Raw genomic sequence first — 27,925 nt, 5'->3', positions numbered from 1 at the left:
CAATTTCATCAAAGCCACACAACTTCCACACATCACTTTTCCTTTTATTTTTCTATGAAATACACAAACGGTGGAACAACTGCTAAGGGTTTAATCTTACAAGAAAACCCCAATATGTTCTGTGACCAGATATAAACTCAGTGGACAGTTTTTGGTACACCACCCTGTTCACACATTTTTTACATTTCTACAGACATAGCAAACCCCGGCCACATGACGCGCTATAAAGCAGGCAGACAGGCATTGAGGCAGTCAGTTACTGTTCGATTGAATGTTAGAATGAGCAAAACAAGTGACCTAAGCAACTTTGAGCATAGTATGGTCGCCAGTGCCAGGCGCGCTGGTTCCAGTATCTTAGAAACAGCCGGCCTCCTGGGCTTTTCACGCAAAAGTGTCTAGGGTTTTTACAGAGAATGGTGCAACAAACAAAAAAACATATAGTCCTGTAGGCAAAAACAGCTCGTTGATGAGAGGTAAAAAGAGAATGGCAAAGATCATGCAAGCAAACAAGCGAGCTATACAAACTAGCAAATAACAGTGGTGTGCAGAACGGCATCTCGGAACGCACAACTCATCAGTCCTTGTCACAGAGAGGTATTGCTGCAGACGACCAATCACCAACATTGGTCAATTGAGGAGTGGAAAAACATTGCCGGGTCCGGGGAATCCCAATTCCGTCACACTGATGGCAGAGTCTGGATTTGGTGTAAGCAGTATGGGTCCATGGCCCCCTTCCTGCCTGGTGTCAACAGTAGAGGCTGGTGGTAGTGTACTGGTGTGGGTAATGTTTTCCTGGCACACGTTAGGTCCCTTGCTACCAATTGAGCGTCTGACCACCACACCTTGTAGAATCCATTCCCCGAAAAATTCTGCCTGTTCTGGAGGCAAAAATTGGGTCTGACCCAGTACTATATTGTAATAATTTCCCCTCTATGGCCTATCTATTGCCTTACCTCCCTACATTTCCACACACTGTACATTGATTTTTCTACATACATACATACATACATACATACATGCATGCATGGGCTAAAAAGTATTGTCAGCCACCAATTGTGCAAGTTCTCCCACTTAAAAAGATGAGAGGCCTGTAATTTTCATCATAGGTACACTTCAACTATGACAGACAAAATTAAAAAGAAAAAAAAATCCAGAAAATCACATTGTAGGATTTTTTATGAATTTATTTGCAAATTATGGTGGAAAATAAGTATTTGGTCACCTACAAACAAGCAAGATTTCTGGCTCTCACAGACCTGTAACTTCTTCTTTAAGAGGCTCCTCTGTCCTCCACTCGTTACCTGTATTAATGGAACCTGTTTGAACTGTCCACAACCTCAAACAGTCACACTCCAAACTCCACTATGGCCAAGACCAACGAGCTGTCAAAGGACACCAGAAACAAAATTGTAGACCTGCACCAGGCTGGGAAGACTGAATCTGCAATAGGTAAGCAGCTTGGTTTGAAGAAATCAACTGTGGGAGCAATTATTAGGAAATGGAAGACATACAAGACCACTGATAATCGCCCTCGATCTGGGGCTTCACGCAAGATCTCACCCCGTGGGGTCAAAATGATCACAAGAACGGTGAGCAAAAATCCCAGAACCACACGGGGGGACCTAGTGAATGACCTGCAGAGAGCTGGGACCAAAGTAACAAAGCCTACCATCAGCAAGGGCATTGTAGATGAAACGTGGCTGGGTCTTTCAGCATGACAATGATCCCAAACACACCGCCCGGGCAACGAAGGAGTGGCTTCGTAAGAGGCATTTCAAGGTCCTGGAGTGGCCTAGCCAGTCTCCAGATCTCAACCCCATAGAAAATATTTGGAGGGAGTTGAAAGTCCGTGTTGCCCAGCAACAGCCCCAAAACATCACTGCTCTAGAGGAGATCTGCATGGAGGAATGGGCCAAAATACCAGCAACAGTGTGTGAAAACCTTGTGAAGACTTACAGAACACATTTGACCTCTGTCATTGCCAACAAAGGGTATATAACAAAGTATTGAGATAAACTTTTGTTATTGACCAAATACTTATTTTCCACCATATTTTGCAAAAAATTAATTAAAGATCCTACAATGTGATTTTCTGGATTTTTTTTCTCATTTTGTCTGTTATAGTTGAAGTGTACCTATGATGAAAATTACAGGCCTCTCATCTTTTTAAGTGGGAGAACTTGCACAATTGGTGGCTGACTAAATACTTTTTTGCCCCACTGTATAGTGTTATTGACTGTACTTGTGTTTATGTGTAACTCTTGTTTCTGTCGCACTGCTTTGCTTCATCTTGGGCAGGTCACAGCTGTAAATGAGAACTTGTTCTCAACTGGCCTACCTGGTTAAATAACTTTTTTTTAAAGATAGGTGTACCTAATAAACTGGCCACTGACTGTGTGAACTTGTATATCTGTATCAATAGAATGATAGATTATATTGACCAATATAATCTATTTGCTTAAATAGGCATCTCAATCTTACATTTCAACCATGTAATTACGCAGAAACAATATGTTGCAGCACTGGAGACCATTTATATCCAATCCAGAAAATAAATACACTTGGATATTTTACTCAACAAATAGTGTTTGGGATCTTTAAATAGGATTCAACATAAATCTTTTTTGTTCTTAAAATATATCTGCACACTACTTAGAATGAATTGTACACAAATACAGTAGATTGATTTAAAACTATTGCCCGAAAATGAGACATGGTAGGTATGAGCTATGGTTGACCGGTGATGCAGGTCACTGAGTAAAAAAGTAAAACAGTTCTTTTTTAATTCAGAGGCTCTTGGTGAGTTACTACAACTACTTGTTCTTATGAGCAAGCTGTCCAGGCTACGGTATTATATTAGTGCTGTTCACTCGCAAACTTATTCACTGGTCTTTCTTTGAGCAGGTACTGTACACTCCTGATATTTCTAGCATCTTGATTGTCTGAGTGTCATCTACAATGAGCAGATAACCAAATCAATATGTAAAGATCAGCAGAACTGTGCAGCAGCTGATCAACATCAGGAAAAGCATACGTTACGGTCAAGGACAGACGAGACGCTTTAGCTTAGAAGGTCTGTGCAGATTATAGGATCGTTGTGTTATAACGACACTCAGGGAGTTGTGGTTCTCCAGGTAAAGAATGGTATGGCCTTAATTAAAAAGAAGCAAAGTGCTTGGAAACTGTTCACATACAACCTAATGGTTCTATTTGACACAAAGTAGATTGCTTGTTTCAAAAGCATCCAGAATTCAGGGTGCATCTCAATAGCCACAACTAGCTTCCCCTCATATCCTGTCCTCCTGAGGATTTCTACCATATTGCCTTCCCCCACCCTGCCTTCTCAGATCAGCACAGATGAAGGACAGGAGACAACCGAAGAAAGTAACTTGAGACTATTGAGATGCATCCCGTTTCTCTGTGGCCTGGTACCCAGCCACTGATTGGCTGTATATCACATGGTGTTGCATTACGACTAAACTAGCTTCCTTTCTTCATCTCCTTCCCTTTATCTGCACTGTTCTGAAAGAATTGAAATGAAGAATAAAAAATGTGGGGTCTTTTTTGGGGATCAGTGCAGATGGAGGAGGATGCCAGGAAAGGAAACGAACACTATTGGGACACTGCCGATGACTCATGAGTTACTACTCTTGGATGGTGCTTTTCGAGGTGAACTTGAGGCCCTCCTCCTGCAGTCTCTTCAGTGCCGGTCCATAGATGTCCTTAGTCATTGGCACCACCAGTCCCTTCGTACGGATTTCTCCTGCAGATTGAAAGTCAGTTCAAACTTACATGTTAGGGTTGTACATTTATCTTTAGCAAAATGACAGGTTCTCTGGTGGTGGAATAAGTGTGTCATACTCAGTAAAGCCTAATCAACAACTCGGGCATGACACATGCAATAAGAATAATACACTACTGACCGTCCAGCACCATGCGAGCAGCGATGGCTGCAGGGTAACCCACGGTCTTGGCCATGGCAGAGAAGCCGTTGGGGTCTCCATAGACCACCAGGCTGATGTGCTTGGTCTCCAGCTCGCCTGTAGAGTGACGCAGGCCCACGTCGTTCCTCATGATAATCATGTCCCGCTCGCCTTCATCTGAAGGAGAGGATAAAGGACACAGTAATAGAAAGTAGAGAGAAATAATTACTATGGCTGTGTTTACACAGACAGCCCAATTGTAATATTTTTTACACTAATTTTGGCCAATCACATCAGATATTTCTCAGAGCTGATGTGATTGGTCAAGAGACCAACTGGAGAAAAAAAAAATCTAAATTGGGTAAAGAAGAAGGTAGTAGTGACATTTCTCTTACCAAAGGAGAGCCTGGCCTCTAAGTGCTTAGCCAGTGACGCCAGCACAGTCTCTGCATGGGGAACAGCCTCCTTACTCAGCATCCCAAACCTGAACACACACACAATTAAGAACTATATGGCAAAGATGTGAGTACAAAGTCCATGCAACTAACCCATCAGGCTATACCAATATGCTTATTGAATCCTATATCTACCTGACGTATCTAGGAGGGGTAAGGGATGTGTAGTACCTAGGGGACTAGGGGCTGATAAGTATCTAGGGGGGTAAGGGATGTGTAGTACCTAGGGGACTAGGGGCTGATAAGTATCTAGGGGGGTAAGGGATGTGTAGTACCTAGGGGACTAGGGGCTGATAAGTATCTAGGGGGGATAAGGGATGTGTAGTATCTAGGGGACTAGGGGCTGGTAAGTATCTAGGGGTGTAAGGGATGTGTAGTATCTAGGGGACTAGGGGCTGGTAAGTATCTAGGGGTGTAAGGGATGTGTAGTATCTAGGGGACTAGGGGCTGGTAAGTATCTAGGGGACTATGGGCTGGTAAGTATCTAGGGGGGGTAAGGGATGTGTAGTATCTAGGAGGGTAAGGGATGTGTAGTACCTAGGGGACTAGGGGCTGATAAATATCTAGGGGGTGATAAGGGATGTGTAGTATCTAGGGGACAAGGGGCTGATAAGTATCTAGGGGAGGTAAGGGATGTGTCGTATCTAGAGGACTAGGGGCTGATAAGTATCTAGGGGTGATAAGGGATGTGTAGTATGTAGGGGACAAGGGGCTGATAAGTATCTAGGGGGGGTAAGGGATGTGTAGTATCTAGGGGACTAGGGGCTGATAAGTATCTAGGGGGGGTAAGGGATGTGTTGTATCTAGAGGACTAGGGGCTGATAAGTAACTAGGGGGGTAAGGGATGTGTAGTATCTAGGGGACGATAAGTATCTAGGGGACTAGGGGCTGATAAGTATCTAGGGGGGTAAGGGATGTGTAGTATCTAGGGGCTGATAAGTATCTAGGGGGGTAAGGGATTGTAGTATCTAGGGGACTAGGGGCTGATAAGTATCTAGGGGTGTAAGGGATGTGTAGTATCTAGGGGACTAGGGGCTGATAAGTATCTAGGGGGGTAAGGGATGTGTAGTACCTAGGGGACTAGGGGCTGATAAGTATCTAGGGGGATAAGGAATGTGTAGTATCTAGGGGACAATAAGTATCTAGGGGTGTAAGGGATGTGTAGTACCTAGGGGACTAGGGGCTGATAAGTATCTAGGGGGGATAAGGGATGGGTAGTATCTAGGGGACTAGGGGCTGGTAAGTATCTAGGGGGGGTAAGGGATGTGTAGTATCTAGGAGAAGTAAGGGATGTGTAGTATCTAGGGGACAAGGAGCTGATAAGTATCTAGGGGGGGTAAGGGATGTGTAGTACCTAGGGGGGGTAAGGGATGTGTAGTATCTAGGGGACTAGGAGCTGATAAGTATCTAGGGGGTGTAAGGGATGTGTAGTATCTAGGAGCTGATATAGTTGAAGTCAGAAGTTTACAAACACTTAGGTTGGAGTCATTAAACCCCGTTTTTCAACCACTCCACACATTTCTTGTTAACAAACTATTGTTTTGGCAAGTCGGTTAGGACATCTAAGTCATTTTTCCAACAACTGTTTACATACAGATTATTTCACTGTATCACAATTCCAGTGGGCCAGAAGTTGACATACACTAAGTTGACAGTGCCTTTAAACAGCTTGGAAAATTCCAGAAAATGTAATGGCTTTCTTTGGAAGCTTCTGATAAGCTAATTGACATAATTTCAGTCAATTGGAGGTGTACCTGTGGATGTATTTCAAGGCCTACCTTGGGAGCAATTTCCAAACGCCTGAACGTACCACGTTCATTTGTACAAACAATAGTACGCAAGTATAAACACCATGGGACCACGCAGCTGTCATACCGCTCAGGAAGGAGACGCGTTCTGTCTCCTTGAGATGAACGTACTTTGGTGCGAAAAGTGCGAATCAATCCCAGAACAACAGCAAAGGACCTTGTGAATATGCTGGAGGAAACAGGTACAAAATTATCTATATCCACATTAAAATGAGTCCTATATCGACATAACCTGAAAGGCCGCTCAGCAAGGAAGAAGCCACTGCTCCAAAACCACCATAAAAAAAGCCAGACTACGGTTTGCAACTGCACATGGGGACAAAGATGGTACTTTTTGGAGAAATGTCCTCAACAAAAATAGAACTGTTTGGCCATAATGACCATTGTTTTGTTTGGAGGAAAAAGGGGGAGGCTTGCAAGCCGAAGAACACCATCCTAACCGTGAAGCACGGGGGTGGCAGCATCATGTCGGGGTGCTTTGCTGCAGGAGGGACTGGTGCACTTCACAAAATAGATGGCATCATGAGGCAGGAAAATTATGTGGATATATTGAAGCAACATCTCAAGACAGTCAGGAAGTTAAAGCTTGGGTCACAAATGGATCTTCCAAATGGACAATGACCCCAAGCATACTTCCAAAGTTGTGGCAAAATGGCTTAAGGACAACAATATCAAGGTATTGGAGTGGCCATCACAAAGTCCTGACCTCAATCCTACAGAAAATGTGTGGGCAGAACTGATAAAGCGTGTGTGAGCAAGGAGGCCTACAAACCTGACTCAGTTACATCAGCTCTGTCAGTCGGATTGGCCCAAAATTCACCCAACTTATTGTGGGAAGCTTGTGGAAGGCTACCCGAAACGTTTGACCCAAGTTAAACAATTTAAAAAGGCATAGCTATGGGGGGGGGGGAAGTGGCTGATACACAGGATATACAAAAGTATGTGAACACCCTTTCGAATGAGTGGATTCAGCTACTTCAACCACACCAATTGCTGACAGGTTTATAAAATAGAGCACAAACATCTAGGAGCAACAACGGCTCAGCCGCAAAGTGGTAGGCCACACAAGCTCACAGAATGGGATCGGCGAGTGCTCAAGCGCATAGCTCGTAAAAATCGTCTGCAACACTTACTACCGAGTTCCAAATTGCCTCTGGAAGCAACGTCAGCACAAGAACTGTTCGTCGGGAGCATCATGAAATGGATTTCCATGTCCGAGCAGCCGCACAAGCCTAAGATCACCATGCATATTGCCAGGTGTTGGCTGGAGTGGTGTAAAGCTCACCGCCATTGGACTCTGGAACAGGGGAAAAGCGTTCTCTGGAGTGATGAATCACACTTCACCATCTGGCAGTCCGACTGACGAATCTGAGTTTGGCGAATGCTAGGAGAACGCTACGTGCCCCAATGCATAGTGCCAACTATAAAGTTTGGTGTAGGAGGAATAATGGTCTGGGGCTGTTTTTCATGGTTTGGGCTAGGCCCTTTAGTTCCAATTGAAAGGAAAACTTAATGCTACAGCACACAATGACATTTTAGACAATTCTGTGCTTCCAACTGTGTGGTAACAGTTTGGGAAGGCCCTTTCCTGTTTCAGCATGACAATGTCCTGTGCACAAAGCGAGGTCCATACAGAAATGGTTTGTTGAGATTGGTGTGTAAGAACTTTACTGGCCTGTACAGAGCGCTGACCTCAACCCCATCGAACACCTTTGGGATAAATTGGGCCGACTGTGAGCCAGGCCTAATATCCCAAAATCAGTGCCCGACCTCACTAATGCTCTTGTGGCTGAATTTAATCAAGTCTCCACAGCAATGTTCCAACATTAGTGGAAAGCCTTCCCAGAAGAGAGGAGGCTGTTATAGTAGCAAAGGGGGGACCAACTCCATATTAATGACCATGATTTTGGAATGAGATGTTCACATTATTTTGGTCATGTAGTGTAAGTATCTAGAGGGGTAGGGTAGGGGATGTGTAGTACCTAAGGGATGTGTCGTACACCTAGGGGGGGGGGGGGGGGGGGGGGGGGTGTAGTATCTAGGGGGGGTAGGGCATGTGTAGTATCTAGGGGGGGTAGGGCATGTGTAGTATCTAGGGGGGGGGGGGGGGGGTAGGGGATGTGTAGTATCTAGGGGGGGGGGGTAGGGGATGTGTAGTATCTAGGGGGGGTAGGGCATGTGTAGTATCTAGGGGGGGTAGGGCATGTGTAGTATCTAGGGGGGGTAGGGCATGTGTAGTATCTAGGGGGGGTAGGGCATGTGTGATGATATGGATGTCATGCATATACAGTGTATGGCTATGGTTAGGACAAGGGCCTCACCATTTGAGTGTTTCCATTTTGAAGGGGTCTTGGCCGATGCGGTCGTAAACAGCTCCCTCGAAGGCCTTGTCAGAGGTGGAGGGGTGCAGGCCAATCTGGTTACACAGCAGCTCTTTCTGTTGTACAGGGAAAAGACAGAATATGGGTAAAGAACCACCCAAGAGGCATGAGCTGGTAATAAAGTTGTTATAAGCAGGATTCTTACCCAGGAGACAGGAGCGGAGGTGTGCTTCAGCATGGGGCAGGGGTCAGTGTTGATCAGACCCAGCTTCACAAAGCCACTCATGGCCTTGGAGAAACCCTGGTGGACAAGACACAGAATTTACTGACCACTGAATCAGACAGGAGGAAAGAATAGCAGTGTTGCAATGTTGTTAGCAGCACCATGCTCCAACCAATTAGAACCACATTGTTGTAGAGGTCAGTGGCAGTACCTACCTTGAAGCGGAGTGTTCCTCTGATGAGTGTGTGGGCTGACTCGATGCCGTACTGTTCTGAGTATTTGGTGCTGTCGCGGTTGGGGAAGCCCTCCAGATTGAAGCCGGGCAGGAAGTCCATGGGAGAAGTGGATTCCATCAGAGTGCCGCCCGCTGGGATGCTCACCACCTGGGAACAGAGGATGAAGTTACCCAAGAACACTGATCTAAGGTCAGCTTTGCGTCACTAACCCTTATGGTTCAAGTTAAGTTTTTGGGGAGGATATGCTGATGCTAGATGGCCACTGTACCTCGTTGTCCTTGAGGAAGATGGCAGGGCTGATGGTATTGAGGAGGACTCCATATGGACTCCAGCTGAATTTGTAGCGCAGAGGATTGTCTGAGCATTCTGGTGCAGGGAGTCCACCACAGAATGAACTGTATGACTCAATCTAAGGAGATACACGTAAATGGCTTTACAACATCATTTACACAGACATCTACCCAATGTTGTCAACACGGTCATATTTACATCAAACAATGTACAAATCAAAGACACCGTTTCAATCTGTTGGGCCCGCAATCAATAATGCTGCCAAGGAAACTGACATACGCTCAATCAATCATTATGTACAGCCCCACAATCACCCAAACACTTCCTCTCAAAATCACAAACCACTCAAACGTATAGCTTCTGTCACAATCTTCCTCACGTTTCACTTACAGTGCAGCCGTCCGCCTTGGCTTGGTCGATGCACTCCATAGCCAGCATGTGGTCGATGCCAGGGTCCAGGCCCATCTCATTCACTATGGTGATGCCAGCTTCCTCAGCACTGAAGGGAAACACACACAAAAAACCCATTCAGCCACACTGGCCCCACATGAGTCAATACACTTGACAACTAGATTATCCGGGCTAATGCCATGCCAAGTAATTAGGTCAAGTGTCTTGGTGCCTGCCTGCCTGTAGTTTACATTATGTCAACTGAGTATCAAATTGCCCACGGTTAGCATCAAGACAAGATAAAAACACATTTTACCATTAAATCTCCACTTCTACATAGATATGTTTTCCCCTAACCCCACCCCTCTCGCTCATACTTTAAAACCCAGAGGAATCTCCTCTTCTCTCCTACCTCTGTTGGAGGTCCTTCATGGCTGGACTCAGGTAGCTGGCTGTCACCATGTTTACCTTCTTGTTGATGCAGTGTTTGGCGATCACAGGATGATACCCGTACGGCAGCATACTGAGGGCATAAACAGCACAGTACATGTGACAATGACACACTCACTGCACATTCACCTCAGGTGTGTGTGTGTGTACCTAATGACTAGGTCATGGTCTTTGACCAGGGACTCCAGATGACCCTCCTGACTGGTGACATCCAGCATGACAGGGATCGTGTTGGGGTATTTCCCTGACAGCTCCTCTGCCTGGGTCAACAACACTGATGCTAAAACACAAGACGACATGGACACCAGCTGTGAGATAGATGGGAGGGGTGAAAGATGAGTGAAATTTAAAGCTGAAAACAAAAAAAAAAAATGGGCCAGGGCTTGAGCCGAGGCACACCTTACATTTAATTAAGTAATTGGAGATGTACACAGAATAGATTGCATCTAGTTAAACATTTAAATAATGAATTCATCATCAGCTGGGTATTTGTGAATATAGTGGGAACAGTGTAACATTTCCTTTTCAGAGGCTTACCAACAGTGATTTGAGTCCCTGGGTCCCGGGTGAGGTACTCAATGACAGGGCCCGACACGTAACCTGAACCCAGTAGTAGCACTCGCTTCATTCCACTCCTCTTCATGATCTTGGCTTGCTCACTGAGGGGATGTGGGGTTATACAGTGTGAGCACAGAATAAAGTCGTCACAGACACAGTTTCTTTCTCACACACATAATGATTAGCTGAAGCAATCTTGCTCAGAGTTAGAACCAGTGATGTGCTTACCAAGCAGAGATGGGGATGTGGGTGGGCAATACAATTAATTTAATATAAATCATCCACAGTTTTAATTGCATCCTCATAAGAAATGACTACTTAACAACCAATCAGGGGGGGGGGGACAAAATATTACAAGAGGGAGTTCCCCCAACCACATCACACACTAAAAATGAAAGACTAAGATTTTTTTTGTAAACCAAGCTGATGCACTGTGGTGAAGTATATTAAAATCAAAACTAAAATGGGATTCAATCAATGAAATGTATTTAAATTTTTAAAAACAGGGTGATCAGCAAATACTCAGCAAAATGTGATTCAAACACAGACATGAAATGGAAATTAAAACCGGATGATTCCACTACTGGCCACCATACAGTCCAAAGGTCACCATGGCAGCCTCTTCTATCAAACAGTGACCTGCAGAATCAGCAGCACTCTCTCCCCCAATACCCCCTCCCCCACAGAATCCAATTGGCAGCCTCAGCCTAATTGGACGTGACACTGTACATGTGCACAAGAGTACGTAGAGCCGGCACGAGGTCCGGCAAGCCATCCACTGACAATGGAGAGGGTGGCCTCTAATTAAAAAATAGACGGGGGATTCCCCTCAGGAGCATATTTGCCTCAAGTGTACATATCTTAAGAGCAATACCCAATCAGAGGGATTCGAAGACTTAAGATCCTGAGACATGGCTTGTCTAGAGAGGTGAATGTGTAAGGTCAACGCATCAACCAGAAACCACTCAAAATGGTATGAAACGGAAGCCTTGCTCTTAGTATCATCATTATGAAGAAGGGATTGCCACCATTTCTAGTTGTACTCTCTCTCCAGGATTGACCATGCTTGAAGAGGCTTGAGCGTGGTGGCCTTTGAGTGATCATTTTGAACACAAGGTGCTCATCTGGGTCATGGTTCAGTCAGGGTCAAACTAGGTCAGTGTGAAGATAAACCATGAACAAATTCTCAGACCAGAGCAAACCATCTTTCTCTAGCTACTTGTTAAGATAACCTAGTCTAAGAAAGCTTCTTTAGAAAAGAGCTACAATGTTTAAGAAAGCAAAGTCTATGTGAAAAGAACAAGGGAGATAAGAGTCCTCTTTTTGCATGCAAGTTTATATTTGATTAGTAAACAAATCTTTTTGGTTAAAAACATTGAAGTAGGGGATGCCATGTGTGACTGACGTGTTCTCCGTTTGCTCCCGTGGTATTCTTAAAGTTTATGTGAATTCTGCAGCAGAACCGTATTTATTTTCAAATATTAATTTGGTGATCCCTTTCCGTAAAAACCAAGACTACTTTGCTTCCGAATGTCAGCATGTCGACCAAACATAAGGCCAAGAGCATGACTTTGAGAAAACCCGGCCTACAAGACCCGCTCTCATCACCGCCCTCCCCTGAGTCTGAGGGCCCGGGGACGCACACTTTACCCGGGGGCGCGGCTTGGCCTGGCGGCGCTGAAATGAACATTCTCGAGGCCATCAGGCTACTACGCTCTGAGATAGTTGAAATGAAAACACAGGTGGTTGCTACGATTGAGGCCAGAATACAGGAGGTTTCTGATACTTTAAAAGCAGATTTAACCATCCTGCGGAACGAGACTGTGCCGGCAATTACATTACTCAAAACAACAACTGCGTCACACACTACAACGATTGCAGCACTGGAGGCCTCCGCTACTAATGTCTCCGATTTAACTACATCCCTGGAGACTGAAGTTAAACGACTAGCTGCGGATTTGAAAAAGGTGAGGGAGCGCTGTGTGAGTTTAGAGGGACTCTCTCGACGTAATAATCTGAGACTTGTATCAATCCCAGAGTCCGCTGAAATGCATCGCGCCACGGATTTTGTTTCAGGGCTGCTGAAGGATGTTCTTGCCTTAGATAAAAAGCCCCTGATTGATCGAGCCCACCGGTCGCTGCGCCCAAAGCCCCGGGATGGGGAGAGGCCCCGTGACATAATTCTTCGAGTGCACTTTTTTCATGAGAAGATGGAGATCCTCCGACGAGCCCGCAATACCACTCTGAGCTTTCAAGGACAGAGCTTCTCCATCTACCAGGACGACTCCCCCACTGTTTCCAGGCAGCGCGCAGCTTTCGGACAGGCCAAACGAGTACTTCGGGACCATCCAAGTGTGAAGTATGGACTGCGATTCCCGGCCCGTTTATGGATATCTCATGAGGGTAAAGACCACACATTTGAATTTCCGGATGAGGCTATGGCTCACATTCAACGTCACATCAAGAAGTCTTGAATATGCTCACAGTGTGGATTGTAAGTACCCCACTTGTGGTACAATTATGTTTAGATATAACAGGCTAGTCTTGTATAGCTGGTGAAACTATTCAGGCTTATTTGATGTGATCTAATGTTTTGATTATCTAGTGTGCGTGCCTTATCTCGCTCACCTATTTAGTTTGTTTACACATTGTCTCAGTGATTCAAAATAGTTTTGGTTATTTGTTGACTGCATCCGTTTGCATTGACCCAGTAAACAGTAAATGTCTCCTGAGGCTACATGGTTTCTGGAGCCTCACTTTCATTTAAAAAGTTTTGAGCGTCATTTATGCCCAGCAAACGTTCAACGTTGCGCACACGTAGTTTTTTTGGTATTGGTTGTAAGCTGTCTCAGCTTCAACTAGACTACTATTATAATTACTATTATTTTTGATTGTCTACCTACGATTTCCTTACTTCAAATTAGATTTTTGGCTGAGAGCCTTTATACATTTTATTTATTTTCTCTCTCAATGCCTGTTATAAGACGGGTGAATACAATTATATACATCTACAAGTGGTGCTTTTGTCACTCCGTTTGCACAAGGGATTCGCCTTTTTTTTATTTGAAAAAATACATACAAATCTTTCTTTTTGCTGCTTGATCCACTAACAAAACACGACTTTAAAGAGCGGGACTGTGGGTTTAGGTTTAAGACCGCACTCTCACAGACATACTGTGCGAAGAGAACATGTTCTATTTAGGCTTGTACCTCGTTTGGGGAGGTATTGTCTGGGATGGGGGGAGGGGGTGGGGGGGCAGGTTGAATTGTTCAGTTCTAATGTTGTCATTCTGTCTTTTTAGTTTTTTTTAGTTTTTTTTTCTGTACTTTTTCCAAACATTTACCACCGTACATTATTACTCTGGGACAAGTTATTCTATGGGTTTTGGGCGCTCATTGCTTTTCCATTCTATGCTCTGATGACAGGGTTGAATAACGGGAATGCCCAGAGGGGCCGAAATAATACGATCAAGTACATTTCTTGGAATACGAAAGGGGTTAACAACCCGGTGAAGCGTAAGAGGGTGTTGACGCACTTAAAGGGTTTGAATGCAAATATTGCATTTCTACAAGAGACTCACTTGAGGACTGGTGAGCATTTTAGGATGCGTAAGGACTGGGTTGGTCAAGTGTTCCACTCAAACTTTCATAGTAAATCAAGAGGTGCTGCTATTCTGGTTGATAAAGCTACTCCCTTTGTAGCTTCTGAGGTTATTGCTGATCCTAAGGGACGATACGTCATAGTAACTGGTGAACTGTTTTCTACCCCTCTTGTTTTGGCTAGTGTTTATGCTCCCAATTGGGATGACACAAGTTTCATTTCTTCCTTTCTGTCTGCTATTCCCAATTTAGATTCTCATTTGTTGATTTTAGGGGGGGATTTCAACTGTAAAATGTCCCCAGTTCTGGACAAGTCCTCACAAATAAATACAGGCCCATCTAAATGTGCCCTACTTATTCAATCCTTTCTTCAGAAATATGCTATGTTTGAGGCCTGGCGTTTCCTACATCCTACAGATAGACAGTATTCCTTTTATTCTCATGTTCATAAAACATACTCCCGGATTGATTACTTCTTTTTGGACAAAAAACTTCTGCCTAACCTTCGGCAGTGTACTTACGAGAGTATTGTTATCTCTGACCATTCACCATTAGTGCTTGAACTAGAGTTTCCCCAGCGACCCCCTAGGTGTTATCAATGGCGTCTCAACCCCATTTTACTCTCAGATAAGGAGTTTGTCAATTTCATTTCTTCTGAAATTGCCTTATTCCTAGAAACTAATTCAACACCAGGTATGTCCTGCTCTACCATATGGGAGTCTCTCAAAGCATACCTACGTGGCCAAATTATTTCTTATACAGCCAACCAAAACAGAGTTCGCTCCCAGCGACTTCGGGACCTGAGCGAGTCCATAGCCACATTGGATGAGAAGTATGCTACGGATCCTTCCTCTGATCTGCATAAAGAGCGCCAACTACTCCAATCTGAATTTGATGAGCTTTCTACCAGGCAAGCTGAACAGTTACTCTTGCGAGCTCGATACAAAGTCTATGAACAAGGCGACAAGGCCAGTAAACTCCTTGCACATCAGATCCGTAAATCTGAGGCCTCACGGCTAATCCCACAAATAAGGACCCCGTCTGGTGCCACCACAGTTATACATAAAGAGATCAATGATCAATTTAAACAATTTTACTCTGCGCTATACACCTCTGAATCCCCTCAAGACCCTTTGCTGATTGACTCCTTCTTTAATGGCTTGAATATGCCTTCAATTGATACAGACTCCCATGACTGTCTAGAAGAAAAATTTACGCTTGAGGAGATTGTAACAGCAGTGTCCGCAATGAAAAGTGGTAAATCACCGGGTCCGGACGGTTTTCCAACCGAATTTTACAGGACGTTTTCTGGTCTGCTTTGCCCATTCTTGTCCCGACTATTTGCAGAGTGCCTCAATACTTCAAAGCTGCCGCCTAGTCTTTATCAGGCTTCAATTTCATTACTACTAAAGAAAAACAAAGATCCCCTGGAATGTGGATCCTATCGCCCAATCTCGCTTTTAAACTGTGATTACAAAATCCTAGCTAAGCTTTTAGCCATCCGTATGGAAGGCTTGCTGCACCAAGTAATACACTCTGACCAGACTGGCTTTGTGAGAAATAGGCATTTATTTTTCAATATTAGGCGCCTTATGAATATACTGTACTCCCCAGCGTCGGAGGACCCGGAGGTGGTGGTCTCACTTGATGCCGAAAAAGCGTTTGACCGCGTTGAGTGGGATTACCTAACAGCTGCCCTTTATAGATTTGGCTTTGGCCCCAAATTCATTGCGTGGATAAAGATTCTTTATTTTTCCCCCATGGCTTCGGTACGGACTAATAACTTGTCCTCTGACTATTTTCCCTTGCACCGCGGATCCAGACAGGGTTGCCCACTCTCCCCCTTGTTGTTTGCTTTGGCAATCGAGCCTCTCGCCATTGCACTACGCTCTAATGATGCCATTCAAGGCATAATCAGGGCGGGCTGGGAGCAGAAAGTCTCGCTATATGCTGACGACCTCCTTTTGTTTATCTCCAATCCCGATACCTCATTGCCACGTGCCCTATCTGTTCTTAAAAAGTTTGGATCAATCTCAGGGTACAAGCTGAATCTAGGCAAGAGTGAGCTTTTTCCGGTAAACAAGGCTGCTTTAAAGTGCTCTTTCACAAGTTCTCAGTTTAGGATTGTCCGGGATCAATTCACTTACTTGGGAGTAAAAGTGACAAGGAAATATTCAAATTTGTTTCAGGAAAACTTTGTTTCAATCTGTCTGCTAGAGCAACAATCTTTTACTTTTTGGAATTCGCTACCCCTTTCTCTTATCGGAAGGGTTAATGTCATTAAAATGAATGTGTTGCCCAAGTTTCTATATTTATTTCAATGTTTACCCATTTTTATTCCAAAATCTTTTTTTATTTCACTGGATCAAACATTCATGCATTTTATTTGGGATGGCAAGGTACCACGGATTGGTAGAAAACATTTACAGAAGCCTAGGTCATTGGGGGGTTTAGCTCTACCAAATTTTCAGACATACTACTGGGCTGCAAATTTTAGAGCCGTTCTGTACTGGCTGCAGACTGATCCTACTGGCCCTAGACCACTCTGGGTCCAGATGGAGTCTGAATCGTGTAAACCTGCAGCACTTTCCTCTGTGCTGTGCTCGTCTCTCCCAGTGTCCCTAGGCAAAAGGTGTGCCAACCCAATTGTAAAGCAGTCTCTTAAAATTTGGAATCAGTTCCGTTTAGCCTTTAACCTCCGAGGCTTTTCTCTATCAGGCCCAATCAATCAGAACATTTGATTTCCTCCATCTTTGAATGATGGGGCTTTTGGCATTTGGCACTCACTAGGCCTTTCCTCGCTAGCCCAATTATTCTTTGATGGTACATTTGCCTCTTTTTCTCAGCTGCAGGAAAAGTTCAATCTCCCCCAATCCCACTTTTTCCGCTATCTCCAGACTAGAAACTTTGTCAGGGCTAATACACCTGGATTTCCCAATAGGACTGCGAATACAGCTATAGAGAGCATCTTGGAGCTGAACAAGCTTCCTAGGGGCGCAATTTCAGATGTATATGCAATCATTCATGACTTACAGAACCCTTCTTTGGTGCCTTTAAAGACTCGATGGGAAAAGGATTTGGGGGAGGAACTTGGGGAAGACGCCTGGGAATCTGTGCTGCACAGGGTGCACTCGTCCTCTTTTAGCACTAGACACAGCCTCATTCAATTCAAGGTGGTTCACCGTATCCACTGGTCGGGGGCCAAACTTGGAAGAATATTCTCTGATTTTGATCCTACCTGTGTCAGATGTAAGGTGGAACAAGCCACACTGTTGCATATGTTTTGGGGCTGTCATAAACTGTCAGGTTTCTGGGAATTAATATTTAAATGTTTCTCTGATATATATATGACACTGTTATAGATCCGTCTCCCCTTACAGCCCTTTTTGGAGTACTGCCCATGGGTACCCCCTTATCAAGAATCCAGTCGGACACTGTTGCTTATACAACTCTTTTAGCTAGACGGCTAATACTACAGAACTGGAAGATGGCAGCTCCCCCATCTTATAAATATTGCGTGAGGGATGTGTTGTGCTCTCTGAAACTAGAAAAAATTAAATTCAATTCACATGGGAACCCCAAACTGTTTGAGGCTTGGTCTCCATTCCGGTCTTACTTTGCTTCAAGAGGGCCACCATTGTTCCTGTTCCCAAGAAAGCTAAGGTAACTGAGCTAAATGACTACCGCCCCGTAGCACTCACATCCGTCATCATGAAGTGCTTTGAGAGACTAGTCAAGGACCATATCACCTCCACCCTACCTGACACCCTAGACCCACTCCAATTTGCTTACCGCCCAAATAGGTCCACAGACGATGCAATCTCAACCACACTGCACACTGCCCTAACCCATCTGGACAAGAGGAATACCTATGTGAGAATGCTGTTCATCGACTACAGCTCGGCATTCAACACCATAGTACCCTCCAAGCTCGTCATCAAGCTCGAGACCCTGGGTCTCGACCCCGCCCTGTGCAACTGGGTACTGGACTTCCTGACGGGCCGCCCCCAGGTGGTGAGGGTAGGCAACAACATCTCCTCCCCGCTGATCCTCAACACTGGGGCCCCACAAGGTTGCGTTCTGAGCCCTCTCCTGTACTCCCTGTTCACCCACGACTGCGTGGCCACGCACGCCTCCAACTCAATCATCAAGTTTGCGGACGACACAACAGTGGTAGGCTTGATTACCAACAACGATGAGACGGCCTACAGGGAGGAGGTGAGGGCCCTCGGAGTGTGGTGTCAGGAAAACAACCTCACACTCAACGTCAACAAAACTAAGGAGATGATTGTGGACTTCAGGAAACAGCAGAGGGAACACCCCCCTATCCACATCGATGGAACAGTAGTGGAGAGGGTAGCAAGTTTTAAGTTCCTCGGCATACACATCACAGACAAACTGAATTGGTCCACTCACACAGACAGCATCGTGAAGAAGGCGCAGCAGCGCCTCTTCAACCTCAGGAGGCTGAAGAAATTCGGCTTGTCACCAAAAGCACTCACAAACTTCTACAGATGCACAATCGAGAGCATCCTGGCGGGCTGTATCACCGCCTGGTATGGCAACTGCACCGCCCTCAACCGTAAGGCTCTCCAGAGGGTAGTGAGGTCTGCACAACGCATCACCGGGGGCAAACTACCTGCCCTCCAGGACACCTACACCACCCGATGTCACAGGAAGGCCATAAAGATCATCAAGGACATCAACCACCCGAGCCACTGCCTGTTCACCCCGCTATCATCCAGAAGGCGAGGTCAGTACAGGTGCATCAAAGCTGGGACCGAGAGACTGAAAAACAGCTTCTATCTCAAGGCCATCAGACGGTTAAACAGCCACCACTAACACTGAGTGGCTGCTGCCAACACACTGACACTGACTCAACTCCAGCCACTTTAATAATGGGAATTGATGGGAAATGATGTAAATATATCACTAGCCACTTTAAACAATGCTACCTTATATAAATGTTACTTACCCTACATTATTCATCTCATACGCATACGTATATACTGTACTCTATATCATCGACGGTATCCTTATGTAATACATGTATCACTAGCCACTTTATACTATACTATGCCACTTTGTTTACATACTCATCTCATTTGTACATACTGTACCCGATACCATCTACTGTATCTTGCCTATGCTGCTCTGTACCATCACTCATTCATATATCCTTATGTACATATTCTTTATCCCCTTACACTGTGTACAAGACAGTAGTTTGGAATTGTTAGTTAGATTACTTGTTATTACTGCATTGTCGGAACTAGAAGCACAAGCATTTCGCTACACTCGCATTAACATCTGCTAACCATGTGTATGTGACAAATAAAATTTGATTTGATTTGATTTGACTTTAAACAGTCCATCTTCTGATGGCATTCCAATTAATACTAAAATAAGTCTGTGACTTAAGGGTTGGGGGAGTCTCTCTCTGTGTTTTTGCTGGGGGGGGGATTAAGATCCATGTGCTTATTGATTGTGGTCCGCAGATGCCTTGTTCATCTTGCCCAGGCAGAGACTGAAGTGTGAGCTTGTTTTTCCCAGTTATTTTTACATTTTGTTCACACCTACATGAATAATCATTTTATTTTTTTTTATTTTAAAGCATTGTAAACTTTTTTTTTGTCCAGTGGATGGTCGGTCTGTGGCCATGACTCTGAGTGGTTGCATTTCTCCACCCTTATCCCTTGACTGTTTACAGGAACAATGGTGAGGTGTTTGCCCTGTCCCTGTACTATAGATTACCCTTTAACCTCTGTAGCCTTCTGCCTGGTGTGTTTAACTTGTCTAAAGTATGGTATCTTTAAAGCTATTTTTTTATTTGTATTTTTATTTGTATTTGTATTTTTATTTTTTTTCTAGTTGAGTATATTATTTATATTGCTTTGTCTTGTCTGTATGTGTGTATGTTCAAAACTTAATAAACAGAGTTAAAAAATAAAAAAAAAACATTGAAGTTAATATGATTGATGGTGGAAGATTTTCAAATTTCGCAAACAAGAGGGAACAATGAACGGAAATGGGATGATTTTCTTGTTTGCATGACAAAATGAAGGGACAGGACAGAGGGGGGTGTTTTAGAATGAGAAGAGACTTGTCTACCCACGAAAGAGCCCCTCAGTGAGAGAGAACTCCTGCACCTCAGTAGAAGTGGTGGCAGCGGCGATGGCATGTTAGCCATGCAAGGTGTTAGGGCGGGGGTAGACTGGTACACACCAGCACACCGTGAGAGCACTGTGCAAGGACGGAACAACAAGGTGAGGGTTAGTGGAAACTCCGGCAGATGGCACATGATGGCCTGTAGCGAAATGCCCTGAGTCTGGGGCAAGATAGATCTTTCCCTGCTGGGTGGAAGACATTATACCCTAAAGCCTGAGCTCGACAATGAGGGAGGGGGAAAGCTACAAATAGCAGCTATTAAGCACATAATGCTGCTCACTAGGTATGCTATGCTAATGCTATGTCGTAGACTACAGTTTGTAGCAGATGTCAAATTTGACACCTACTGAATGTTTTACCTGTAAAGGAATCTTTAGAGACGTCTTTCTTAGATTGGCATCATTACCTCCATGTGACAAGCATATTTACCAAAGCAATTTCAGATTTATTTATTAGAAAACACAAAGCCAACATGAAGCTTACCGAACTAGCATACAATTGTGCAGAAACTGCATTCTCAGATCAGTTAACATAAATGCTGTTTAACTGTTATCACATTCAAATCTCAAGGGCTTCAACAGTAAAATCGGTTTTGTTATAACAGTCACACAAAATCATCCTGAAAACACACAAGACATTTAAACAAGAAATCCATTCTCAAACCACTAGATATATTGACATGCAATCTTACCTTCGTTCACGAAGATCTTCAATGTACTCAAACTTTGGGGTAAGCTTTCCTTCTGACGTTATCACAGCCTTCAATGGAGGAAAGATTAACAAAACATTTTAAAGTCTAATGTCTTAAAAAATCAATAAAAATGTACAAATATGCCATAACTGACCAACATAATAAATGTCTGACAAAACAAGTTTGTGTCTATTGCGCGACTACAGCACGTCACATGACAACTGTAGTCCAAAAGTCAAATGAAAAACATGTTTACAGATTGTAAACGCTCCTGAAATCAACATACTTCAGCGTAAAACACACAATGCAGCCAACAACAAGATCTTGGTTAGCTATTATCGCAATGCAAGAGCAAATCATTTCATAACTAGTTTCCGGTAAAGCTGCATCTAAGTTTCAAGACCATAGCCTTTTCGTTCATGATGCAAAAATTATTGAGTAAGAGGGTGTGTGTGTGTGTGTGTGTGATACTCACATCCCTAACTTGAGGTGAGAAGTCCTCTTCTTCAAGAGGTCTGGTGGCATCGGAGGGCAGCTGAGGAAGACAGAACCGGGAAGTAGTTAATTCTGCAAAGAACAGAATTCCCCATAAGCAGCCATTACTGGCAAGCAGTGGCAGCTACAGTGTGGGGTCGTCACTAGTTACCACAGCCACAAAGTCTGAATTATGGCTAAACCCTGCCTATTTCTACAATTTCTTCTTAAAATCTGATTTTAAACCCAAAACCAACCCTAACGTAAACCACACTGCTTACCTTATGCCTAACCTTAAATTAAGAACAAAAAAAGCACATTTTTGTTTTCATACACTTTTACAATAGAGACCATTTACATTTTTTGTGGCCGTGGTAACTAGCGACAAGTAATCAGTGGCAGCTACAGTGCGGTAAGCTGGAACGGACAAGCTTAACCTGAGATGCTGTTGTGTGCTTGTATGGCTGCATTCCACACTTCGACAACCCTGTCCCCAAACAAACTAACGGAGCAGTGCACCTTACCCCAGCAGCTGGTCTTACCATCTCCCAAATGTAGGGAAAGAGGCGGTCTCCAAAATACTCAGTGGCTTCAATGGGGAGCTGGGCAGGAAGGTTATCAATAGAGCACATGAGGATACCTGTGCCCTCCACGCTGGAAAGACAAAGACACAATCAAAGAAGATCAGATAATATGCAAGGCCTGGTGGGAGTACATTATGTATGGGTGTTTGTACCAATGACTGTATGTGAATGGACAATGCCATCGATCACAGGACATTCATTCCTATGTGAAGACTCAATAGTGCATTGAAGCCAAATTAAGTCTTAAGATGGCCTTTCATGGAGACCTAACATGCAGTTTGAGCTACTCCAGGAAGGGCTGTTGCAGGCTAGCTCAGTGCTGCCCCATCTTACTGAGTAACAAGTTGAAGGCCGACCGGGGTACTACAGGCTGCCATACACACACACCACACACACACCACACACACACCACACACACACACACCTGGTGTATTAGAAGCAATTATTTGTACCACGATTGTCTTCAAAAATTTAAATTCACACGAAGATTGACATTTTCCCCTTCACTATAAATGTACCGCGGTCGGCCTTTAACTTCCATGGCGTCAATGAGAGGGGGCAGTCATTCTCCCCTGGTCTGTACCTGTCGTGGTCTATGTGCTGGTCCGCATCGTACATACAGAAGGGCTTATCGATGGAGGTGCACTCAGTCATGAACTCAATAGAGCCGCCCATGTCGGCAGATATGTCACAGATCGCCAGGAGCCTGAGGAAATTGAAAGACAGGAAGTAATGAGGGAAGATAAGAAAAGAGGTAGAGTCCATATCAGATTTAATCAGCCAGTCGGGTCACGATGACTGCACTCCACACTCTTTGGTTGAGTTCCCATAGAACGTAAACATTATTGAAGATAAGCATTGACTTTTGACTGCAAACACCTTTAGCGGGCTTCTGACTGAGATAGTCCCCGTCCTTATCGCAAATCCAATTGCTCAGCTGATTACCTGGAACTTACTTGTGTGGTAGCTCTGGCCATCCCTCCGTAGCGGCGGCAGAGGGCTTGACGTGCGTCAGGAGCCTCTGGGCGTCCAGCCGCCTGAGGAGCCGCGGTGTCTGGGGGTCCCAGTAGATGCCGTTGATCAGGCACGTGGTGTAGGGCGCCACCTGAGGCCAGGAGGACAAAAAGCAGGCAGAGTCATTGTCAATGCAATTGTTTCCACTACTTCTCCCACACTGCCACTGCTACCACTATGGCCGCTGCCACTATGGCTGTTGCCGCCGCCGCTATGGCTGTTGCCGCAGCTGCTACCACATCAACCTAAACCAATTCAACCACCACTGACAACTAGTCTTCCACATATCTGCAAAACATATTGACAAGACATTAACAAACCCAGTTCCACAACCTACCATCTACATAATCATATTTGACATCTCAGCTTGTTCAGGGTGGTCACCCACTGACAGACTATAAGCCAATATAACCTGTGTTTTGCAATAGGAGAAAATGCTGGGCCCCCCCCCATTTCCCCTATGAGTGCTTAGTGAGCCAATCAGCTCAGGCTTCAGACAGAGCAGTGTGACTGTGTCAAAGGGCTCGCAGCTCCTGGCTGAGCAGCAGGAACAGGTGAACTTACTGAACTGGTTGCGACAGAGGGAAAGGCAGAGGCAGACTCACACTGGTTCTAAAGTGCGATGTGTAGAGTTCCGGGTGATACTCGTACTCCAGGGGGTCATAAACACCATCACTCTTCCTCATCAGATGGTGGTGACGACTCAGAACGGTGGCGTACACTCGGGACATGTCTGAAACCAGAGAGACGGAGATAGCAGTGTCACACAGTGAACATTAAACAGAACACATTCATTAATATGATAATATATATCATATGCATGAAATATAGAATATGCAAATGCACCCCACCAGAAATGGGGATGTAGTACCTCCAGTTTGAGACACGTCTTTTAGCTCATGAGGCTCCACGTATTCTACAGGAAGCTCATTGATGATATCTTGTGCACCCTACATTATAGGAGAAAGTAGTTGAAGATAAGGTATGCATTCCCATGTTGTAGAATTCACTTATCACTGACCTTCCTAACACCTTTATCTACTTGTATGAACAGGTTGTGTTTGGTGATGGTTTAGTCATAGTTTGTCTTGGGTTACACTAGGTCTACCTACCTTGGAGACATTGCCTGTTCCGGTGAAGACAAAAGTCACTGGGCCGATGGACTTGGGCATGAGGCCCATGGAGATCTCGTACCCACAATCCCTCACTGCCTGGATGGCCTGGCTGACATTCCTGTAGTTATGGGCCATACCGATGTGCTGTGACACAGGAAGTGATGGCAGAGGTTCAGTGGAGGAAGCATTGAAATTACATGGACTCCACTGGGTCAAATCCTTACCATAAAAGGAGTGTGGTGTCCCAACGCCAGAAAACGAAGTCCCAAACCATGCAAAATATTGATCATTCCTGTAAGGAAGAATATAGAAAAAGGGAAACAAAGTAGGAACACTGCTTTGATAATAGGTGTTGGACAAAAGGGCATTTGAAAATAGGGATACATACGGGTAAAATATGTAAATTCAGCTAGTGTTAATATTTTATTATTTACAATGGTGCCCTGAGGACAGCAATACAACAATTCAAAATGTAGATTTACCAAGATCAGTACGGACTAGTGGAACCTCAAGAGCTAATCATCTCTGAGAACAGGTTTGGTGTGTAAACAACGCAAAAGCATGAGGCCAAAGAAATTAAGGTGTTCTACACGATCTTTGGAATTAGAAACACATCGGGTGACTGACACCTGTATTCTTGGGTTGTCGGACAAAAGTATACCTGCAACGCCAGCCCACTGTCCGAATGCCACGATGCGGAACCCATTGGCGTCGACCATCTTCTCATAGTCGATGAGACGCACTTCCTAGAAGGACCAGAGGATGTGAAAGAACTAATACTGGGAATTGCCAGGGACCTCACGATACGTATTGCGTTTCGATACTGTGATTTTATTGAGATTCGATGTTCCAAACATATTGCTAACTATATGTCTGCTGCAGAGGGACAAGAGACAAGTTTTGATCAGTCATGGACATTTTTTAACAAATTGGCTCCCTATTTATAAAAGAAGATGGAGAACAAGCTATAAAAAAGGAAGTTTTGGTGTAGGTACAGACAACAAGCGCAAAAATAATATTGCAATATTTTCAAAACCATAAGATATCGTCAAAAATAATATCCTGATATATAACTGCATAAATGCCCCCCCCCCCATCACTATGAATGGATGAGGCACAGCAGGTGTATCCAAACCATTATGTGAACATGCTTTTTGTTTAGGCTAGGGAACAATACCCATTGACCCAGAACAACTGTCTGACTCTTAGTTTAAGGTCGTACTTGGATAGAGCAACAACGGCCTTACCTTTTTGAGCAGGTCATCCAGTAGACCCATGTTAGCTTCCTGTGCTTTGATGGTGTGAGAGAAGAAGGCGTAGGTCTTTCTGGGATAAAGTTTCTCCTCCGGAGGACTCTTGACGCCAATGATCAAGGAGGCCTCGGAAATGTCCTCGGAAATGATGGCCCCCGCTTTCTCATAATACTGAAATGAAACATACAAAAAGGTCAAAATCATTTAGAAGCTAGTTCAGAAGACCTTTTCCAATGCCAGTTGCCAACACCTAACCAAATGGTTAAATTTGTCATTCAATACACTGTTTTGTTTTATCCAGTTGGGTAAAAGTTCATACAGCAGTCCTTTGATAGTCAAATACTTTTATCTTAACCTTAATTTCGAACAATAATATGTTACATGTTGTTTACTAGACATTGGGGAGGTCCTCCTATAGTAACCAGAGACACATCACATAAACCTCATTTATAGATCACATTGTGCAGTTTTTTCTCCTATTTTTGCTGAACATAGGCCTCCTTTGATCTCCAACCATTGGCTGTGAGCATGTTTATTCAACGGCAGTGATCACCAGCCATTGGATGTGTGTATGTTTTACCCAACAACAGTGTTCACTCACATTCTCGTGGATGGCTCTTCGGTTGGAAGGCTGGACGAGGACCTTGTGGCCAGCATGGACGATCTCTTTAACGTGGCGTGGAGCCAGGGGCGCCCGTCTCTCCCACACGTTGATGTCCTCACGCCGGATGGCCATGACGCTCTTGTGATGCTCATAGCGCCTCTGGCCACAGAGGCAGCTCCTCGTCCCTCTAGCCTGGTGTCTTAGGAGTCGCAACATGGCTATACCCCACTGCTTTAGACAAGAGTGAGAGGGACGAGCCAGTCAACAATTCAGTGATAATTTTGTGTCAGATAATTTATCAGACAAAGTATGACATTCACTGCATCCAAATAGAGGAGCCCTTCAAACAGAGGCCATGTCAAATGTCTGGTTTAGTCTGCTAGGAGGCAGGTTGCACAACAGCCAGCGGAAACGCCTGGTTTAGTTCGGAAAGGCTAGAAGATTTGAACTACAGCCACACACAATGCTGATTGAATACTCTTGTCACCCATCAAATAATTACGTCTGATTTCTGCAAGGCACCTTAACCACATTACATGATTTTTCAAAAGGTTTGATTGATAGAGTAGACAATTACACAGGCCTATAGACAGCCACCTCACCCATGAGGGCTATGAAATTGGCAGACTGCACTTTTTGCGTAAGTAACCTGCAGTAGGCTAGCCCATCAGAGGAGAAACCTAAAGGGCACAAAACAATAATCTAGCATGCCAACACTACCGCCAGACAACATGGAGAGAGAACGTTAGCTATTACAATTGCAATTGCACGATGGAAGCCAAAACACACTAAAATGATATACATGGATTTTCTGATGTGTAATGAGCACTAAAACCTTATCAAAACGATACATCTATATCGTCAACAGGCCTATCCGCACAGCACTCTCGTAGGCAAAATGTCCATAAGCACATTTAGACTAATGGCATCGGGTCTAACTCGACTGATAGTTCGCTAAACTAAGTAAAATGCATTGGATACTGTAGTAAACATCGTGAGACAAACTACACATAGCATATTTACTCACCTCGAATACTCGAGGAAAGTGTAAACAAATGGCAAGTATATCTAACCCACCTTTCTATAACTAGCTAACAGTTACTTTCGCAAACAGATGTCCGATATGCAATGTGGCGGAAGTCTTTCTAGGTGCACAAAGGTAGCCTACGGTGTCGTTCAGAGGTGACAAGAATATGGCGTGGATGGGATACACAGCACAGTGAATATTGCGATGTAGGCTGTGGCCTGCGGAATTCGTAGATATATATCAATCAGGTGAGGTTATAATGACAGTGGCCATGCCTTACCAGTCAGTGTAATGGATGATCTGCGAGGGGAGGGGGTAACTGCTGAATCTCCCCAGATTGCTCCCACCAATCCCATCGCAACGCAAAGGATCGGCCTCTTTTCCTTGTGCTTAACTTCTTCTTCGGTGGGGTTTATCGGCGGTTGGCATCCAATGTTACCGTGCATTACCGCCACCTACTGTACTGGAGTGTGGGCAAGAGACAGGGAGAAACTAAATCCTACCTGCCAGCCCCGTTGCTCTTAAAAAATATAACAAAATACTTGAGACTATATCTAATGACGTTCTACTTAATATACTGTAGCAACCCACAGAGACAGCTGTGTGTTATGAGTTATGCTGTTAATTTGGGGAGAGGAGCACTGCAAGTTTAAGACCATGCTTAGCCATTGTTCCCTCTCTTACGTTTGGTCTTAACAAGAGATGGTCACTGTTGTTTTATACTGTGATCCTTGATTTAT

General features: G+C 44.4%; 1 protein-coding gene across 5 annotated transcripts; it reads right to left on the bottom strand.

Moving 5' to 3' along the window:
* Positions 1–23: 23 nt before the first annotated feature.
* LOC139406456 (aminoadipate-semialdehyde synthase) lies at positions 24–27,416 on the bottom strand. 5 transcript variants are annotated; one of them, XM_071149060.1, is made up of 25 exons: positions 27,186–27,416; positions 26,156–26,389; positions 25,549–25,725; positions 24,963–25,047; positions 24,526–24,593; positions 24,299–24,445; positions 24,058–24,136; positions 23,792–23,919; positions 23,129–23,277; positions 22,756–22,878; positions 22,131–22,242; positions 21,590–21,649; positions 21,115–21,182; positions 10,635–10,756; positions 10,248–10,377; positions 10,060–10,170; positions 9,648–9,756; positions 9,235–9,375; positions 8,946–9,113; positions 8,713–8,808; positions 8,508–8,623; positions 4,319–4,407; positions 3,924–4,100; positions 2,243–3,763; positions 24–1,951 (listed from the first exon to the last, which is right to left on the bottom strand). In XM_071149060.1, the coding sequence occupies exons 2-24, from the start codon at positions 26,372–26,374 to the stop codon at positions 3,645–3,647; spliced, it is 2,793 nt and encodes a 930-aa protein (XP_071005161.1). In that variant the 5' UTR covers positions 26,375–26,389; positions 27,186–27,416; the 3' UTR covers positions 24–1,951; positions 2,243–3,644. The 5 variants fall into 5 exon arrangements, with proteins under 5 accessions (XP_071005161.1, XP_071005164.1, XP_071005163.1 ...); XM_071149063.1 differs by having other exon boundaries at positions 26,156–26,386; positions 27,236–27,400; XM_071149062.1 differs by having other exon boundaries at positions 27,236–27,398.
* Positions 27,417–27,925: the final 509 nt, after the last annotated feature.

The sequence above is a fragment of the Oncorhynchus clarkii genome, chromosome 4 (assembly GCF_045791955.1).
Source record: "Oncorhynchus clarkii lewisi isolate Uvic-CL-2024 chromosome 4, UVic_Ocla_1.0, whole genome shotgun sequence".
Classification (NCBI taxonomy): domain Eukaryota; kingdom Metazoa; phylum Chordata; class Actinopteri; order Salmoniformes; family Salmonidae; genus Oncorhynchus; species Oncorhynchus clarkii.
The sequence above is the reverse complement of the archived record's forward strand: the minus strand, read 5'-3'. Positions and strand labels throughout refer to the sequence as shown.